We start from the raw sequence: 19,584 nt of genomic DNA, 5'->3' as shown, positions 1-19,584 counted from the left end.
TTTTTTAATAAATCGAGAGAAATGGAAATCAATTACCACTTTTATAAATTAATACTATATAAAAATATAACTCGAGATTATTGCTCTGTCTTTCAAAATTTAGCCGTGTTTACAGTTAGACTCGCAAGCCAAAAGAAAATTTTAAATAAATTAAATTAAACTTTGGTGAAAGTCAATGATATACTATTACTATGCATATACATACATATTATATATACATAAATATATAAGAATAGAATAAGATTTAAAAAATGTTGATAACGAATTGTTATTTTTATCAACTAAACCGCAATGCGAGGAATAGTTTGCGATAGAGTTTATTTTACAAACGTTACTTGCGACAACGACGGCGCGTGAAAGATAAAGTTTTACAAACTTCTACATTTGTTAATATTGTTAAACCTAGTCAACCGACTTTTTATACTCAATTCTTAAGAAATTAAGAAATTTCGTATTTTATTGTAGAAAAAATGTTTATGTTCTTGACGACTATATACTTATTATAAATTTAATCTTTTAGGTGGTAATAATTTTTTTTTTTTTTTTTTTTTTAAGCGACTGTTAACGAGCGACATTTTAATATGTATTCACCTATTAAAGTTTTGCTGGCACCAAAAAATAATTAAATCAACAAAATGAGAACAAGTCGCGTTCCAATTGCTCGCGAACTGCAAACTCAGGCCTAATTTAAATCTGCGCTTTACATACAAAAGACAGTAAATGCAAATAATAAAGGCTTCCGAGTATCTAATTAAATAACATTAATAAATTATTTATATTAATAATCGCCTAGTGAGATTAATATCTTCACTTTGTTAACAGAACCACATTTGTGTATTTATTTTCTATACTAAAATAAAAGGCGTAAATGTTTAATTAATTTTCTTTGCGCGTCTTTTTTGGTTATAATTTTATTATTTGCATAATGTTTTTTTTTTGTTTTTCTTTTTAACGTACTTTATCTAATTTTTTTGAAAGAAGTACGCGACGTGTCAATTATAATTACTATACAAAAATTTAATAACTTGAAGAAGCAAAAAAAGTGAAATATTAAAAAGACATCTAATAAATCTTTCACATTTTAGTAATATAAAAAAGTTTGTCTTGCGAGTTGAATTTCGTTAAATGGAAAATTGTTTCGATAAACGTAGTTTCCACCATCATTTTAGCGAGATAGCGCGCATGTACCAACCGAGAGGGAGAGAGATGAGCACGCATCGCAGAATTGTATTCGCGAATCCTCTCTCGCAAATCGATCTCGCAAGCCGCGCTTGTTGTCAAAGGTACCTTGACCTAGTGTGCATTACCTTATACCTAGCGGGAATTTGTTAGGAGTCAAAGGACAGGAGATAACATCTTAAGATGTCCAGGCGGCTGGACGTGGTCACCATAGTGACCCTCTTAATACTCTTCAATTTTATCTTCTTGGTAAGTCAGTATCTCGGAAAATTTTCAAGCCGTCTAGGTGACGTTGAGAGACTTTGTTGCTAGTCCTACCCAACTGTTGCACAATTGATCACTCCGTCATATCTTATACCACTAATTGATTGCTATGTATTACTCAGGATAGCGTGCATAATAATTATGAGTTAATTAACAATGTCTTAAATCTTTTCAATTCGAGTAATTCGAGTACAAGTGGAAAATGGACAATGTGTAATAATAAATAAACACAATATAAAACAATATTCATCAGAAAATAGTAGAGTTCTATGTGACATTTGTCAGACATAAAAATAAAGTGTTAATTGTTTATTAAAAAAAAAAAAAAAAAAAAAAACATAGAAATATATATTTAAATTACAGTATATTCTATTGTTAACTATTTAATTAAAGACAGACGAAAATTCAGATCTGGTTTGATTTAATTAGATTTGATTATTTTTTCCAAGATTAACAGTTAGCTTTATGTCTGTTGGAATTCTGTTAACAGCTCTAAAAAACAGCAAAGTTTTTCTCTTAAATTTTTATCTATTAAAAAAATATATAGGTATAATAGAATATTTGAAAAAAATATGTTTAGATAATAGTGACTGTCCCAATTCTTTTCGGAGGTAAATGGCTTGCCATTTATGGATCACCAAACTGTAAAAATACTAATAACGTTTGCGATCTTGTAAGTACATGTACAATTAATTTAGTTATTTATTATTTCTTTTAAATTATTATTAGTGACTCTAATATTATTTCGAGCTCGCTTTCTAAGTTCTGTGTTCACTTGCAAAGTTTTTTTGCATAATTTTTTTTTTTTTATTGAATTTTTTAAATTAATTGGTTCAGAATTAATGTGCTAATGGTGAATAAACTTTAATACCATGTGCTTATATGTTTTATAGAAATCTCCGTCCACCGCACTATGCATCATCGACTTATGGATGATGATCCAGTTGAGGGACTTGAGAATAAGCTTACAAAACAGCAACGTTGCTCAATTAATATTTTCAGCCTTAATTACGATATTTACTGCCACGATAGCTCGCGCCTGCTACTACAGTTTTCGTGGTCGTCCTACTACATTTATGGTGAGGATTGAAATTATTTTCAACCTACTTGTAACAAAAATTCAGTATAGAACTTCTTATGCAATCTGACGATTATTATATGGCAATCAAACGATGAGGACACCAGACAGAATTTGTAGAAAATCTTGCTAAACATTTTTTTTCTTCAAGATTTTGAGACTGGAATAATTTTTTTCATTCTTTCGCATTTGCGAAGCTGTACTTTATGAGAATCGTGCTGCTGCTGGAAATGATTGTGAGCACGTCGATTTACGTTTTCCACACGAGTCTAAACGAGAGATTTGAACGAGGTCTGAATGAGAGTATAGTGGCCTATAGGCAAGATAATTTCAGTTACATAATCGATACTATGCAATCGAGTGTAAGTATCCCTATGTTCCATTCGTATTTAATTAATTTCAATCAATTATACGTCGAATGTTTGAATTAATTAGAGGTAGATTAATCGAATTGAATTGTAAAAAGATAATAAAGTGATTATTCTTTATTTATTATTCTTAAAAAACCTATTGTTTATATTCTACTTTTTTTATTTTATTTTAGCGTACAGCTTTATGCGTTTATATAATAAATTTGAAAAAATTTAATTAACTAATTGATTATAGCTGCAGTGCTGTGGTAGTAGCGGATATGCTAACTGGCTCAATTTGGATCCACCGGAGAACATTCCCTTGTCCTGCAATGTGTCCCAGAGAAAATCAGACATTTATTCCGAGATTTCTTCCGAGAAATACACAACGGTATAACACATTTTTTAGGTTTTATATTTGCCTCTTTCTAATTTTTATAAGGCATCAAATATAAAATTGTAATTTAACAATAGTTTTACTCTGAGGTTCTCACTAAGAAACGTGTTAAGCAAAATTTTTCAAATTTCTACAATTTCTTTTCACACTTGATTTTTTTCTTTTTTTCAGGGATGCTACAATCGCCTGCTCGATATTGAGAAAGATCTTATAACATTACCGCTATTGAGTCTAATCTATCAGCAAATAATATTCGTTATCTTCGCGAACTTTCTGGACTATCTCATTGTTAAACTTAAAAAGAAGGAAATGGTTTGGCGAACCATTTGCGTAAGCAACAATCCCAATAGAAATCAAAACAGCGTCACTGGCAACACTATTGAATACGTACGAATATATCCTCTGGGGTTTAAACTTGCTTTAATTGTATGTAAGCACTAAACTTTAAGCGCTAAATGCCGTCATTCAGTTTTTGAGAGCGGAAGTATTATACTCTAGGAATAAGTGTCAACATTTACACGTTATATAGATATAATCATATACCTATTCATATACATATATTATACATATATTAATTTATTTTAGTATAATATAAATATGAATCATACTTGCATATAAAAACTAATAAAATACTTGGTTATTTTTGTAAAATTTATATTTTTAATTCGAGAAAAATTAAGATTTATGTTAATAAAAAACTTAGAAATTGTATTTAATTTTGTACTGTACAATGTTATAAAAAATACATTATACAATAAAAATACTTTACTATCTTATAGATTAATTTATATTTATGGTACTAAAATATAATATATAAGTTTTACTTTTAAGTATTTCAGAGCAAAATTTAAAAAGAATTGACTAGTTACCGCCGTGTGCTGATTAGCTCGCCGCGCAACCGGTCTCTAATTGGCTCACCGTACAGTCGGTCTCTGATTGGACTTGAGTTTTTTTTGAAAGTGTTTGAAATGTGATGATCGCTTGATCACAATGTGATTGTGTTATCTATGTAATCGTAACCGTTATAGCCTATTGAGTCTGATTGAGTCGTATGGATGGTGATGTTATAAGTTGTAAATTCGATAAAATTTTTAAGTAACGTTTCATATAATGCAACAGTAACAAATAAGTAATCTTCTTTACGATATATTGTATAAGACTAGAAATAATCCGTCAATATGAACAATAAAACGCCAGTTTCTATTCTCCAAGAGATGATGGCAAAAGAGAAAATAATACCCGATTATGAACTGATACATAATGATGAAGGTTGTTCTCAGAATACTTTTACGTACCGTGTTACATGTAACGATCTCAGCGTAACTGGAACAAGTAATAATAAAAAAGCTGCAAAACACGAAGCAGCAAATGCTATGCTAAAAGCAATTGAAGGACATGGACACTTTTCGCAATTGTCAATTGCCAATGAATCAGATGGATCTTCTTCGAAGTTACCAGTTCGTTCAGCTGCTCTTCCATCTAAAATACCGGGAAACCTACCTTATTTTAACTTTGTAGGTGAATTGCAGGTAATTATTTTTAATTTTTTATGGTTATATATACATATATAAATAACTGAGTGGATTTACTTATTTTCTGACGGAATGGTTTAGGAACTTTGTATGTATAATAATTGGAAAAATCCAAAATATATTCTTATTAACGACATTGGACCACCACATGCGAAAATCTTTACTTTTCGCTGTAAAATTGATAATTTTGAAGAAGATGGAATTGCAAATACTAAACAACAAGCTAAACATTACGCTGCAGAAAAAATGTTAAACAGAGTAAAGGGTCTTTCAAATAACTTAAATAATTTCAAGAATGGGGAGAATGAAGATAACTCTTTGTCAGTTGTGCCTACTGTTGATATAGAGCAAAATGAAAATGAAGAAGCAACCCATCCGGAAATGATTAAAGCAAAAGCATTATTTAAATTTTACAGTACTTATTGGAAGAATACATTGGAGACAGATAAACGTTATGAACTATTAGAACAACTGGCTTATATTTTTCCCAAAGAGTTTTTTGACAAATATATTACTATTGAAGAAATAAAAACAAAAGTATCAAAACTGAAGACATTACTATCAGAAATCGATATAACAATCGATATGGGAAATATATGTAACACAAATAACCAGTATACTATGAAGGCATCTCTTTTATTTTGTCCTAATATCAAGGTACATGTCGGTATGGGAAAGACTATTGAGGAAGCTGTTTGGACAGCGTTGTGCAAAATATTAAATACTATAAACTTACTTCTAAAGTAAAACGTCGTTAAAATTAATAAAGATAAAAAAACAAAAATTTATATAATATAAAATTAATCAGTATACTTTTGAAAGTTTTGCTTTTAAAGATTTGAGATTTAATTAATTGATTTTTTTTTATGTGTTTACATACGACGTTGTAACTTTTAAATAAATTTTAAATTTAATTAAGTTTATGCTAAGGAAAATGAAAAGTTAATTTTATTTAACTACTATGTACTAATAAAAATAGTATTACACAATGCAGAAAAAAATTTTAAGCGAATGTAATCTTTTCTTTTTACAAATTATTAAAACTACTTTTATCTCTGTGTACATTTAGTCTAATATTACAACCCGTTCTTTATTTAATATCACATAATTAGGCTACATCTCGAAATATTCAATGCCAGGGGATTGTAATCCATTTGGAAATCGATAGAATTTACATAATTCGCATTTGTTTTTTTGAGGCTTTCTATACAAGGTGCCTCACTCCATATTATAAAACTCTTGGAGATGAATAGATTTTTTAGACACAAAAGGAAAAGTTGTATCATTTTGTGAAATTTTTTACAGTTTTTGAGAAAAAAAAATTAAAACGTCTGAGAGCGACAAGGCAAGGCGTGAACTGGATGAGAGCGCGACAGGCAGTGACGAATATTGTTAAAAAAGAGTAGGCGGAGTCAGCAAGGGGGGGAATAGCGACTTACTTCTCATCTTCGATTCCAATATCCTACCTACAGCTTTCGGGAACATGTTGTTTGGAACACCCTGTATAACCCATCGGATAATTCCGTTGTAACTTTCGCTTTTCGGGGCGGAATTAACTTAAAATGTGGCGGATTTGGACGAATTTATTACTCTCTCGCTGCGGAATCTTTTTACTAGGCTCTGGCAACAGTGATGTGGTCCATGAGGAAAGTTTATGATCTAGGTTGTTTAAGAGGAAAGTGCGCAACAGCTGTGACTTGTCGCAACTTCTAATGACTGCGCGATGGCACTCGAGACGAGAGTAACTGGAGCAGCATCACTGCCGCCTAATTATGATAAATATTCAGACCAGAAAGTGGAGGATGACGTCGACATTTACGCGGATTTACCGAGTTTCAATCTCGTGAAAAATGTGAGAATCACCGGCAATAATGTTCGTTCTGTTGTCTCGTAATGCGACTTGAGTTGCACCTGATGATAGGATAAAGACGCGACTTTTGGTTTTAGAAAAAAAATAATAAATGTAAAATGTAGTAAAATACTAAAGCTTACATTTGGTATTTGTTAAGGTACGACAGCACGGCCTCAATTTCAGCTCGAAAGGCGATGTAGTCTATACGCATGTCAACATAACCTATTATGCATTTTTCGATAAACGTATGATCTTTGGTTTTAGAAGAAATAGTAAAACGTTAAAAGTAGTAAATATTAAGGCTTATCATTGTTACTAGTTAAAAAACTAAATCATGCTCTCAATTTTGACCTGCTGTATGTTAATCTATAACGCGCAAGCCATGAAATGAGAATAAATATTCGCGTGTTTCATGTCACTTTGAAATGAAAACTATCAAGTGAATGTATAATATTTAAATAATGTATAAAATGTATATACTACTGATGTTAAACGTACGAAATAATAAGTCGTGTATGAACTGTTGTCAAGGTTGAACATTGCAAGTGTGAGGAATTGAAAGAGGAGCTTAATTCACTTACCAGCAAATTTGAGGTTGTTCAGAAAGCAAAGACAAACTTGGAGAACAATCTGTCATCCTTACTCAAAACCGCAAAAGCTGAAATCACACGAAAGGATAATATTATAAGCAACCTCAGAAAACAGTATGAGTATATTTTAAAAATTAATATCAAGTAATTTTCTTTATTTCTAATATTACGAAAATGTTTACAGGATAGATGATATGAGTTTTAGAAGAGGCTTTAAGAATTTTACTCGTAGGCCACATGTACAACGAAAGACTGCAACTGAAACGTCTGAAAGTATTGTAACACATTCACAAGAAAGTGAAACTGAATGGCAACAAATTCAATCTTATCACGAGGAATATAAAAGCAAACCCCTACAGATTGAAGTTACCAGGATACCAACATTATTTGGAGAAAGATTGAAAAAGAAAATTATAGAGGAGGAGAAAGAAGAGAAAAAGCAAAGTACTTCGAAGCTTAATATAGAAACCAAGTTTAAGGATATTCCTGAAAACAGTGTAGTGGAAAATGATAAAGAGAATGGATCTCAATTTGGTGTGAACAGTAATAAATTTAATAGCGAACGATATTCTAATTCAGGTAAAGATAACTTAAGTTTTTATGACAACTTTTTTATCTTACAAAAAAAAAAAAAAAAAAAAAAAAAAAAAAAGTTCTGTGTTAAAATATATCTCAGATTTTTAATAAAATATATATTAAATATTTGTTTGCCACTATTCATCTATCTGCATTTTCAAAGTACAGAAATTTTAAAATTTATAGATATAAAATAAAATTATTTATTTATTTAATAAAAAATATAGTAATTTATTATAAAGACAATCTTGTTACAGAATCTTCTGAAAAAATTTCGTACAAAAGAAATTCGGTGAAGAGGACAAACGAAGACGATGCTACACACAGACATAAGCGTATCAAGGTTGAAAATAACGAAAATAAAACTACGTCTAAAGAAAGTGATTATAATTACCTTGTGTCATATGATCTAACAAACAACTCCGCACAATACAAAGTGAAAGATGATCTCATAAAACTTGAAAATCCACAAAATGCGATGCATCTTTTGATAAAAAAGGAAGAAGTTCCATTCTGTATTGCATGTACAACCACCTCCGAAGATATGAAACACGATCAAAGTTGCACGAATAGATGGAAGAATGACGTAAAGAATAATTCAACAAGGGATTATGACAAGTACGATCATGCCGACAGTTCAAAGAACTCTCGAAATGCTTTGATATCACATTGCGCTTCAGAAGGCTTTAACAATGATTATAAAAAGAACGAGTATAGATACAGCCCATCGAGAAGAGGTTCTAGAAACAGGAGCGATTATGAAAGTTCCACCAGTTATCGTTTACGTGAACGATCCAGTAGAATACATCGAAACAAAAAGTATGACGATTATAGATATGACGTTCGACATAAGGACAGTAGATTAAAGAAAAGCTACGAGAGCGAGGAAGGTGATGGGAAAACGAGATACAGACGCGGAGAGCGTTACATTTTACGAGATAGATCCAGATATTCGTCGAGCGACACTGAAGACAGAGAAAGTGGTTCGTACAAAAATAAGAAGTACGAAAACCGCAGAATAAAAAAGGAAACGAATATTCTGAATGATAAAAAGTTGTATAAAAATAATAAACCCACAACGGAAACTAATCGCCGAAAATCTTCTAGTCGAACAATTGCAAATAGCACAACAGATTACAGTGATGTAAAGAATATTGACCAGCATAAAGTAAAAAATGAAAAGTCAGAGATCAAACCTACAAATTCGATAGAAAGCACATCCATATATGTTGAATTGAATGATTTGAATAACCTGGAAGAGGGTGAAATTCTAGATAGTCCTAAGAAAAATAATTTTACAATTATTGAAGATAAAACGAATAAAATAAATAATACGAAAGAAATTAATGTAAAAAGCGTTCTAATTGAGGATAAAAATAAAAATAATTCCACGAGTATATCTGTAGGTGGCAAACAAATTCAAAATAACACAATTAATACGGAACTGCTGGAACCGGTGGAAAATAATACAAAAAAGATTGAAGTCACATCATGTTTTCTACAAGAAAATTCAAAAAAATGCAAAAAAATAAATGATTCGAATTCTACCAGAAAGGATATGGCAGTTGATGTTGGTGCCAATTGTAAAAAATATGAAGGCACCGAAACATCTAATATTAACGAAGACGCAATGGATTCTGCTAGTCAAAATATTGGAGCAATGGAGCAAGTGTGTGATAATGATATTAATGGTTACGATAAAAATAACACTGATACATTAAAAGATTTTACTATTGAAACGACTGTTGCAAAAACTGTTGAAATTAAAAAGACGGCTGTTAATATTGAAAATGCTACTAAAATCAAAGAATTAGACAATTTTAATACTGAAAGTGGAACCAAAAGTGAGGAATTGGACAAATTCAAGGCGGAATCCAATATTGAAGATCGTATTAAACAGACGGAGGCGAATAATTTTAATAATAGTAATAATACCGATAAAATTGATAGCGATGAATTAAAAAATTCTAAAACTGATATAAAAACGGAGGCTGCGCTCAATTGCGACATTGAGGATGGAGATAAAAGTCAAGAGCCAATCGAGAGCAATGAGACTTGTCATCGAGTGTCAAACAGAAACAATATTGAAACGTGCCTCAACGATCATAATTATGTTCAAAATCCTCTTACCAATTGTCAATCTCAATGCACTCAGAAGTTATCTCTGGGACCGGAATGCAATGAGGAAATTATTTCGAAAGCAACGTCGAGGGAAACTAAAGTGGAGAAAACGGTCATTGTACAATCAGTTAACAGTAGTGCCAAGAAGACAATGTCTTTTATAACGAAGAACAATAAAAATGAACAGAATAAGGGGGTATTAATTTCGCATCGACGAAAAGCGGTGACTTTAAGCGATAGTAACGCGTCCATGACTATCCTGATGAATGCCAGTGATGCGGGTACGTCTTCTATTATAAACGATTGCAACGACTCGCCGTTGAAGCCACGTGCATGTAAGATATCGCGAGTAATTGCAAAAACGTCGTATAAATAATTATTGTATAATTCTTACACTTAAGGTACTTGATAATAAAATAGAATTCATATGAGAGATAAGTTGAAAATAATTTAAAAAATACTGTGCAAATTAGTACGATATTAAAATTTTTTTTTTTTTTTTAAGTTTTAATCTTTTTGACAACGCGTGGATAATCAATTTAATGAGAAATTAACTTAAGCAAACCAAAGTAATGGCAAGATACTCTTGCAGCAAAACGCAGAAAATGTTATGTACACTCACCGTCAGGAATGGCGTTCGTGATACTGCGACGGCGGCTAGCGTACATGATCTTGGCGTGGGGTGCGTCGAATCTCACGCGAAGCGCGCGCGTAGATGTGTTGCGGAGCACCGGTCACAGAGGACTGAGGGGGAACGCGGCCTATTACACCACCCCGTACTCGGCGACCGAGAGAGGGGGAAGTCACGTACGCCAGCCGCCGTTACCGCTCGTCGCAGCAAATGCCATATTTGCCTTTCAGTGTAAAATACGGAGCTTATATTTTATATCATAATTTGATTTTCTCACAAGGCATTTTCTTTATCGGGCGTCTGCTACATCGTAATACAATAAGAATGACTTAGATTAGACTTTAATTAACGTGTTCTTTAACCAGTTGACGAAAAGCTTGCTGAAAGCATCCTATGCAAATTTTTCTGATCCTTAATTTTCAAAGCTACATGAATAAATTGCGTGCTGTAATTCGTAAATCATGTAACGACGGCGGTGTCGAGTTGATCCAAGCTTCGGAATCTGCCTGAGCGAGGATCCGTCCTGGCATCGATTGGGTGAAAAGAGAAGCGTCCGCGGCGCGCGTTATCGATCAGAAAATAGCCGGCCGCGACGACGCTACGCGTCTGCCGCTGACGTCACCGCCGAAGGGGGCAAGGGAGCGAGAAAGAGAGGAAGGAAGACAGAGACGCGCTTCGGGCCTCAGAGGACGTTGAGATGACCCGCGCCACGGACGTCGTCGCCGTCGCCGCGGCCGCCCACTAACGCGATTCCCCGCGCTATGTGTCCCTAGACGCGCCCCCTGTCGCACGTCGGCAACCGCGAGGAGCGTGTGCCGCGTTCAGTCGCGGCCGTCCGCGCCGCGTACGCTTCCGGTGACGATCGATTGGCGGCGTATTTTTCCGCGAGTCCGCGATCCCAGGCCGCCAAGATGGGCTCGATAGTGCTAAAGTCGCTCTCGGTGCTCCTCGGCATATTTTTCGTCTTCGTCGGCACGATGAAGCTGACGTCGCACATCAGCAAGGACCTGCACAAGGACCTGGTAAGTCCGTGGCTCGATTTCCGCGACCCTTCCTCGCACGTGCGATATTTGACGGGATATTATTATTATTACTACACGGCAAATTATATTTTATTAATGTTGGGATATTAGCGATGTTTGACAAGGGTGAGGTTTGCGAGATTGTCGAAGCTGACGGTTTAGGGGTGGAAATTGAATTAGACTTAGCAATGGCGAAGCGCGAGCTGACAGGTTTCGCCGAGACGCGGGGATGAAGTTACTGCCCGCCAGCGATTCGATATCCGGTGAAATTGGCAGTTGATTCGATTTAACGTCTTTACGGTTAACGGCATTAATATCGTTACGTCGTTATGGTTAATAACGGTTGAGGTTGACAGGCGAGAGGCGATCGATTGGTACTACATTTGTTGTCGATTGTAGTCTGTAATTAAGGCCGAAAGTTAACAAGTGAAAACGATAAACTTGGTCCAGTTGATTCGTCAATGACTTGAAAATTTCTTCTCTTCAATAGCCGTTATTTAACGTCTATTTAACGAAAGATACTAAAAACATAACCGTTTATTTAATTATTTTATCCAAAAAGCACCCCGTATTGAAAATACTTTTTTTTTTCTTAGAGTGCAAAGAAACTCCATAGATTCTAAAAAAATCAAGAGTTAAACTTCTGTGGAAGTTTCTTAGCAAGAAAAATTATTTGTTATAAAACATTTTTTTAAATTAAATTTACACAAATGTTTTACTTGAGAAATATTTGTACAAGAAAACGACTTATTTAATTAATTTAAATTAATTACAACGACAAGAATCTGTTAACTGATTAACCGATTAGTTTATAATTAATTAATTAATTAATTTGCGACCACCCGCAGCAAGACTGACAGACCGGACACCATTTACACGTCCGTCATCCCCGCCGTCTTATGTAATTTCTTGCGGACGTCGGTGCCAAAGTAGATAAAGCGACGAGTGCTCGTGCATCGCGTTGTCCCGTTCGGCCTGTCACGGCTCGTCTTTGTTATGTAACATTGTACGTCGCTCTCAAGCATCCACCCTTGGTTCCGCCGCTGTTGCGATAGCGCGCATGTTTCCCCCTTTGCTACCCACCGGTGCTCCCCGCTTCCGGATTGTTAACGCTCCAGAGATGAAAACCTCGACGGTGATCACGGCTCGCTAACTTGCGACACTAAGGTTTATCGGGTTAACGTTTGGGCGCACAGCCCTTGCGAAAATAAAAAATAAATAAAACGCGATCAAGAGAGCTGATCGAGACTTTGACGAATTATCAAATATTCCGTCGAAAAATATATTTAGGCCGATATATAGAAACATATTATATATGTATTAAAAAAAGAAAAGAAATCGAAGTTGGAGAAAGCGTTAAGATCTTAACTTAAAAGTATAAAAAGAGAAAAATTGATCCTCGGCACTGATAACAATGATAAATTAATTATACTTAATTGAACAACGAGAGAGAATTATCGAAACATTTTCTACTCGTGATTTACGTAAATTAATTTTGGAATATAATTGTGTATTTAAATTTTATTGATTTAAAATTGATGTAAATATATTTTAGTTATCGAAAATGTAATTAATCGAATAAGAAAAAAAAAAAAAAAAAATGGAACAGATTACTGACTTGCGTATCTTAATCTGGGTAATATAAGAAAAAGACATGAGAGGCTGTTTTATTCTGCGATTTCAGAATTTATCTTCTCCTCTTTAATGCCAATTACGATTGGCCGAAATACCTAATTGCGCGACCAAAATATCCAACAGCCAGTCGGTTTTCAGCGGGGCCAAGGTTGTTGCAGAAAAAAGAAAAGAAAAAAAAAAAAATTAAAATAAAATTTTTTTTAAAGAAAATCGATTGTAAGGTATGCATACGATGCATACACGTAGCTCAGTTTGTTCTAGCCGGTATAAAAATACGCGTGGTAATATACGTTCGATAATATATCCTGAGGTAAAATTGCGTAGCGTCGCAGAATACGTTAAAGATTAAACGCTGCCACGTGAGAACACACGATAAATCATTAGCACATGTTTATGAAATTTAAAATATTTCAAGAGTCGATGAATTATTATATGTAATAATAGGCTTTTCCTTTTTTTTTTCATTATGACATTATCATCCTATTGTCTGACCTTTTTCTTTTCTCTTATTATTCCACTAAAAACCTCAAATCTTGTTTGTAAAGCACGGAGACATATACTTACTTCCAGCGTGCATTCTGAACTTCTAGAGAAAATAATGTTACGTACTTTATATTAACGGCTTAATAAAATATTAATGCTAAGTGCGGACCGCCGATGTCGTTTTGCTATTTCAGTATCACGGGCATTGGCCAACATAAGTGATATTAAGGTAAACACCCGTGTAGATTACTTGGTCAGCCGCCAATAAGCTCGCTAACTCACTGGCGAATGATATTTATATACTTTGCGTATTAGAACAAGTCAGGTTTTCTTCAAGTTCCTGAATTGTCTGGGAGTGCCAAAACAGATTCCCGATTATTTCGTCACTGTGTAAATACCATGCGGTAAAAACAACAGCAAATTTACTTTAAATAATACAAAGTATTTAATTCAATTTAATTTAATTCAGTTAAATAATGAAAACATTAAATTAAATTAAATTGAATATTGTTTTTTTTTGTTTTTTTTTTTCCAATTATTACTTTTACCGAAAAGCATTACCGAGATTTTAATTTGTTTCAGAGAAAGGAGTACGTCAAGTATGCGAAGGTATTTCCGCTATCGGGAACGCTCGACTTCAAGGTACCCAGCAAGTGGTACCGGAGAGTCGTCGGCTCGCTCGAAATCATCTGCGGCCTCGCCATGGCGATTATTCCAAGTCGTAGGTGCAAAAGATCAACCACCTCATTAACATCTCACCCTGTCGTTTCGCACAGAAACTCTCCAACAATCCTTGCGCTGTAAAAATGATGATATTTATTAAACAGAGCTGGTCCATTAGAGTAATATTTTGCAAATTGGTTTCAGATAAAATTAAAAACTTATCTAACACGGTGTTGCTGCTCTTAATGCTGATGGCTGTGTACTCTCACTACATGGTCAACGACAAGTTCGAGAGAATCGCCCCGGCACTGGTGAGTAGTTATATAGTTGCGTTCACCAGAAGTGCTGTATCTTCAATCATATTTTACAAATGGAATTTGTAAAAATCGTAAATCTGTTTGGTGCACACTCTTAATCTTCGCTGAATTTAAAAGCACACGCCAGTTAGAGCCACAAATTTTACAACTAATACTCTGTTCTGCTAACTATGACTTGGCAAACGGTTTTAGGTATTCTTCTTCATGCTCACGGGGCGATTGGTGATCGACTGGCAGCTCAGGCGAGAAGACGCGCAATCAGTGACGGCGAACGGGGTCGACGATAAAGCTAAGAAGCAAGACTGAGCGGGATTACGGTTGGGAATCGCATTGTCAGTTTTCACCTCAAGCCACTTGATTCCGCAGCTTCATTTCTGGAGCACCGACTCCGAAGATCAATTTCGTTTATTTCCAATGTGAACCCTGTCGCGTTTTCATTCGTTTAAAGAATACAAGTTTTTATTTCGAAACACCGTTGTTCAATATGTCTAATTGGATTTTTCTTTTACATAAAGATTCGCTGCAATAAAAAAAAAAAAAAACTATGTGAGACATAGGAGGAAAAAAAATATAACATTCTCTGGATTAAACTTATGGTAAGAAAAATTAATTTCTTTAGAGTTCTGGAAATAAACTTGTAAACGTGTAATTTACAGTATTTACTTTTAATATCGTTAGTGAGACAAATTTTCGTTGCACTGTATTAGATACTCTGTGCACTATATTGCGATATAGTTAGCAGAATGAGAAGCGAACGTGGTTAAGAGGTAATACGGTTTATAGAATTAACTCAAGTTGTGTAAAGTCTTACGGCGAGATATTTTTTATTGTCAATGCGAATTATTTAACGAAAGTGTGCGATGTGTATATTCTTCGGCGAGCATAATTTAATGACGATTGAAAAATTTGTAATGTAAAATTTAATTTTCAACGTTAATAGCAATTGGAATTCGATGGTCGGTAAATGTTGTTTCTGTTAATTGATATGATAGTGGTTCGTCCCGCAATATTAATCCATAAGACACCATTGCATTAATGTCGATTGTCGCTGATCATAATTAAAAGAATCTCTATTTACATCACAATTAAGACATTGATGCAAAAAGAGGCAAAGAGATTAATAACAAATAGTTAATATATATATATAAACAAAGTACAATTAATTAAAAAGATCAATTTTGCTCAATTTATTTCAACAAGTAGCTCTTTAGCTCTCTTTTTTTTTTTCTTTTTTTAATATGCTATAACACAGTAATTCGTAAATCATACGCGATACATAGAATATAAAAGATTATACAATTGTCATGTAAGCAATTATATAACGCCAACAATATTCAAAAAAACTGTAATTAATTAAATTAGGAAGATACTTATTATGCAACTATAATAAAAGTATATATGTAATACGTGAAGGACTATGACAAAATCATAGAAGGATATGATAAGCTATTTGTGATGTAAGTAGAGAAAAAAATTTGATCTGCTGCGTATACCATAGTATTAATCGACATTGATGCGACCAATCCTCAGTGACACTAGCTTAAGCACGAGGTACTAACTGCCACTTGAATGAATGTACTCTAGCTTATATGTACACTGAAAAACAAATATGACGTTTGCTGCGGCTGGCGTATGTACATGACACTAGCTGATCAGTGTGGTGTGCATCGAGTTTCACAGTTTCACATGAAGCGCGTAATGCATATGCCGCGGAATACCGACCGCCGAGGATCACTGAGAATTAAGGAGCAGTGGAGTTGCAGTGCTCCTCTGGTGATCCTCGGCGGTCGGTGATCCTTGACACCGTCGTGTCGCCGCAGCAAATGCCATATCTACCTTTCAATGTATCGTGCGAACGAACGTATGTGGAACATATAAAAAAGTGTTTCTTAATAATTGAAACACATGTGCGCACTAGCTTTAATTTATTTCTTAAAATCTCTACGTGCGAATAACGGGTGTGGTTAGATAATTTGATAAATAAACCGAAATTGAAACTCTCAAATAAGCTAATTTCTAATTATTACTTGATACCCCATTTTAATGTACAATTGTGTTTCCATATCGAGTAATAAAATTCAAACTTTCAACTATGATAAGTATATATATTAAAATATTTTTATAACTTTTGAAATATCTATTGTAATTTAAAGATTTTAATCATATTGCCGTTCCTTTCTTTTATTTCATATCAAAATAAAAAAAAAATTAACTGGCCGGCTTAATTAATTAGCAAAGTTACTGACTATTACTATACATATAAATACGTCTGAGGTCAAACAAAATTTTTTTATAAAATTTAAGATTTTTTAGGTCCGAAGGAATATACTACAAGCCGTCACCGTCGCCGACGTCAATCAAGGTAGTGACGGAAATCAACAAATGCTAAGTAAGACATTTTAACGCAAATCTAATCCGACAAATTTTTTAAGTTTTCAGTTTTGCTAATCGCGTAACAAGCTTGCTGTGCATATTTAAATCTTATGTTAATATGTATGTATATATTATTTGTAATATATCGCACATTTACACGCCATCCTATAATAATCTGTGATAAATATATTAAACGTACAAATGTTTAAACAAACAAATAAAAACGGTATACGAGAGAATAGATCGACGCAACATCCAACAATGCGTATCTAAATCATTTTCAGTAGTACGTTGTTTAAATATATCGAAAGTATTAACAAAAATGATATTTGTATATGTTAAATGTATTTATTACCTTATTTAATAATATTACTTATATAAAAAAATATACTATGTAACGTTCCATGTTTATATTAAACAAAATCTAGCGTTTATAACCGATTCATTAATTATTGTTAAATTCTTAATTTTACAATAAACTGCTTTTAAAAAAATTATTAATTTTAAAGCAACGATCTCGATCAAACATTTCTTACTTCTAAAATAGTTGATTAAACACATAATGTACAATTTTCGTTAATTAATAAAGTTACAATAAATTGTTTTTAATAAAAAAATCTCAGTGTTTTATTAAAAATATCATTTTTGAAAAGAGAATCCTTCTAATTTTTTATTAATTTTTTAAATAATCTTAATAAGCATAATGAAACTTATAACTACTCATCTTTGATCTTAACAAATAATTTTAATTTAGAAAATAGTTTGTAATAACTACTGTTTTTATTAAGTGCACCGTATTGAAGGTCGATTTGACTAGCTAAATGCCTCTTATAGACTTTCTATTCTGTATCCAAAAATTGTAAAAATTGCGAATGTTAATAAAATATATATTTTACCGACTACCATACGCAATAAGCTCAACATAATTAATTACAAGACGTTATCGAATGCGTTTTCTATTCATTTTGCTTGCCTATGCAAGTTCCTGACCAGTAGTTAAAAGATTTATAGCTTTTTGAAGGTTCATTACGGAAGTGGCTATATCGTCATAATCTAATGCACTACTTGCCCATTTAATTAATTTTTGTGCCTTGGCAACTTGTTCAACTGACAAATTAGTACCACCTATAAAATTGTATTGTAATTAAGATAAAATAATTATTTTTCTATTATTGCGTTTCTAGACCCAACTTCTTTTATCTCATTTATAAATATTAATATGTAATATAGAACTTACTTTCAGTTTTATGCGTGTCATTTTCCGACTCAAACGACTGTGTCCTTAAAGATGGTGGATTTACAGGAACAGATGGAACGTTTGGCAAAGTATTATCCTTAGGAGCTTCAGGTTCTACATTTGATTTTGGCTCTTCATCTAGAGGCCACAAAATATTTATTAGAATTTAATAAACGTCTGAGAACAAGTAGTTATATTTACCATTTAATTATTAATATTATTAATATTATTTACCATTTAAATCTTTAATAGAATCGCTTTCGTCATCTGTTTCTTTTAACGGCCCTGGTACTGGAGTCTCGCCGTTTGTAAGACAGTTGTGAATGTAAGCCGCTTTCCATTTAGCATACTTCTGATTCTGAGCTGCCTCCACACTTAGTTCTCCGAATAGCGTCAGCACATCATACAATATCTGAGCAGTGTAGAAACTCTGTACTACATTATTGGAAAAATCCCCTGCTCTGTCTTTCCTGTCGGCATACAAAAAGAGCTTTAAGGCCCAGTTTTCTAAGTGTGCCTGAGCAGCTACATCATTGGTGATAGCTTCATTGTCGTGCAGTTGCTTCTTTGTTGCTTCCAGCCAGTCCATTAATTTCAGTAGAAAATTAGTTTCTTCTGATGTCTTGGTTGAAAATTTCAATCCGGTTTGAAGAGCATAAAGACGACCTGTTTTTTATAAACAAATTTTAATCATTATTATTTAATCGTTATTATTATTATTTTTATTATACGTACACCAATAACTGACAACGTTATCTCGCTGATCATGCTTGGATGCAACTGTTAGATGAGCCTGTATTCTCTTCAAAGGAACTGGAACCTTTGGCAAGTCAGGTCCTGTTAGTGCCATTGGGAGGAAAATATCAAAAATTCTCGTTGAAAAGTCTCCTCTCTCGACAAACCTGTTCGAGTACTTATTCCTGTATCCTAATGCACGAATAACAAACTATTGGCTTATCAGTGACGAGCTGCTGAGAATAAATAAGGCGATTTCTTATCGCCAATGTGATCGATCTTCACGTCGAATGCGGTACACGTCTATATAATATTATATCTGATTATATCGCTGCGAAATTTTTCGCACCAACGGCGCAGTTGTGTTCGTGAATCGTCGTGTTTGACTTGTTCTTTGTAGTTGAACTAACTGCACTAACCTGCATCAATTTTAAGGCTCTTTCTCCCCGCGTCCTAAAAGGAAAGAGACAAACCGAACTGGCTGTCTTAACTTACACCAGTTTTGAGATTATCTTTCTCTCCGCGTATTAAAAGGAAAGAGATAATTTC

The 19,584-nt window shown here is 33.5% G+C and overlaps 4 protein-coding genes across 5 annotated transcripts; 3 read left to right on the top strand and 1 right to left on the bottom strand.

Annotated features, from left to right (window-relative positions):
* The first annotated feature begins 191 nt into the window (after nucleotides 1–191).
* On the top strand, nucleotides 192–5,862 carry LOC139106097 (RISC-loading complex subunit tarbp2-like). Of its 2 annotated transcripts, XM_070662616.1 has the most exons (7): nucleotides 192–1,428; nucleotides 2,024–2,116; nucleotides 2,337–2,522; nucleotides 2,719–2,883; nucleotides 3,128–3,262; nucleotides 3,440–4,797; nucleotides 4,882–5,862. In XM_070662616.1, exons 1-6 carry the CDS (start codon nucleotides 1,363–1,365, stop codon nucleotides 3,707–3,709), a joined length of 915 nt encoding a protein of 304 aa, XP_070518717.1. In that variant the 5' UTR covers nucleotides 192–1,362; the 3' UTR covers nucleotides 3,710–4,797; nucleotides 4,882–5,862. The 2 variants fall into 2 exon arrangements, with proteins under 2 accessions (XP_070518717.1, XP_070518716.1); XM_070662615.1 differs by lacking the exons at nucleotides 192–1,428; nucleotides 2,024–2,116; nucleotides 2,337–2,522; nucleotides 2,719–2,883; nucleotides 3,128–3,262 and having other exon boundaries at nucleotides 3,712–4,797.
* A 290-nt stretch (nucleotides 5,863–6,152) lies between these two features.
* On the top strand, nucleotides 6,153–10,372 carry Flash (FLICE-associated huge protein). The gene is made up of 4 exons (XM_070662609.1): nucleotides 6,153–6,652; nucleotides 7,184–7,356; nucleotides 7,427–7,821; nucleotides 8,076–10,372. The coding sequence occupies exons 1-4, from the start codon at nucleotides 6,524–6,526 to the stop codon at nucleotides 10,313–10,315; spliced, it is 2,937 nt and encodes a 978-aa protein (XP_070518710.1). The 5' UTR covers nucleotides 6,153–6,523; the 3' UTR covers nucleotides 10,316–10,372.
* An 814-nt stretch (nucleotides 10,373–11,186) lies between these two features.
* LOC139106102 (novel acetylcholine receptor chaperone) lies at nucleotides 11,187–15,175 on the top strand. The gene is made up of 4 exons (XM_070662622.1): nucleotides 11,187–11,592; nucleotides 14,293–14,431; nucleotides 14,578–14,684; nucleotides 14,883–15,175. Exons 1-4 carry the CDS (start codon nucleotides 11,482–11,484, stop codon nucleotides 14,994–14,996), a joined length of 471 nt encoding a protein of 156 aa, XP_070518723.1. The 5' UTR covers nucleotides 11,187–11,481; the 3' UTR covers nucleotides 14,997–15,175.
* Nucleotides 15,176–15,497: 322 nt separating this feature from the next.
* Nucleotides 15,498–19,559, bottom strand: Vta1 (vesicle trafficking 1). The gene is made up of 5 exons (XM_070662619.1): nucleotides 19,455–19,559; nucleotides 19,036–19,338; nucleotides 18,535–18,966; nucleotides 18,301–18,438; nucleotides 15,498–18,188 (listed from the first exon to the last, which is right to left on the bottom strand). The coding sequence occupies exons 2-5, from the start codon at nucleotides 19,148–19,150 to the stop codon at nucleotides 18,037–18,039; spliced, it is 837 nt and encodes a 278-aa protein (XP_070518720.1). The 5' UTR covers nucleotides 19,151–19,338; nucleotides 19,455–19,559; the 3' UTR covers nucleotides 15,498–18,036.
* Between the last annotated feature and the right edge of the window lie 25 nt (nucleotides 19,560–19,584).

This window comes from Cardiocondyla obscurior, linkage group LG10 (assembly GCF_019399895.1).
Source record: "Cardiocondyla obscurior isolate alpha-2009 linkage group LG10, Cobs3.1, whole genome shotgun sequence".
NCBI lineage: Eukaryota > Metazoa > Arthropoda > Insecta > Hymenoptera > Formicidae > Cardiocondyla > Cardiocondyla obscurior.
Note: the sequence above shows the minus strand (reverse complement) of the source record. Positions and strands in the feature narration are given on the sequence as shown.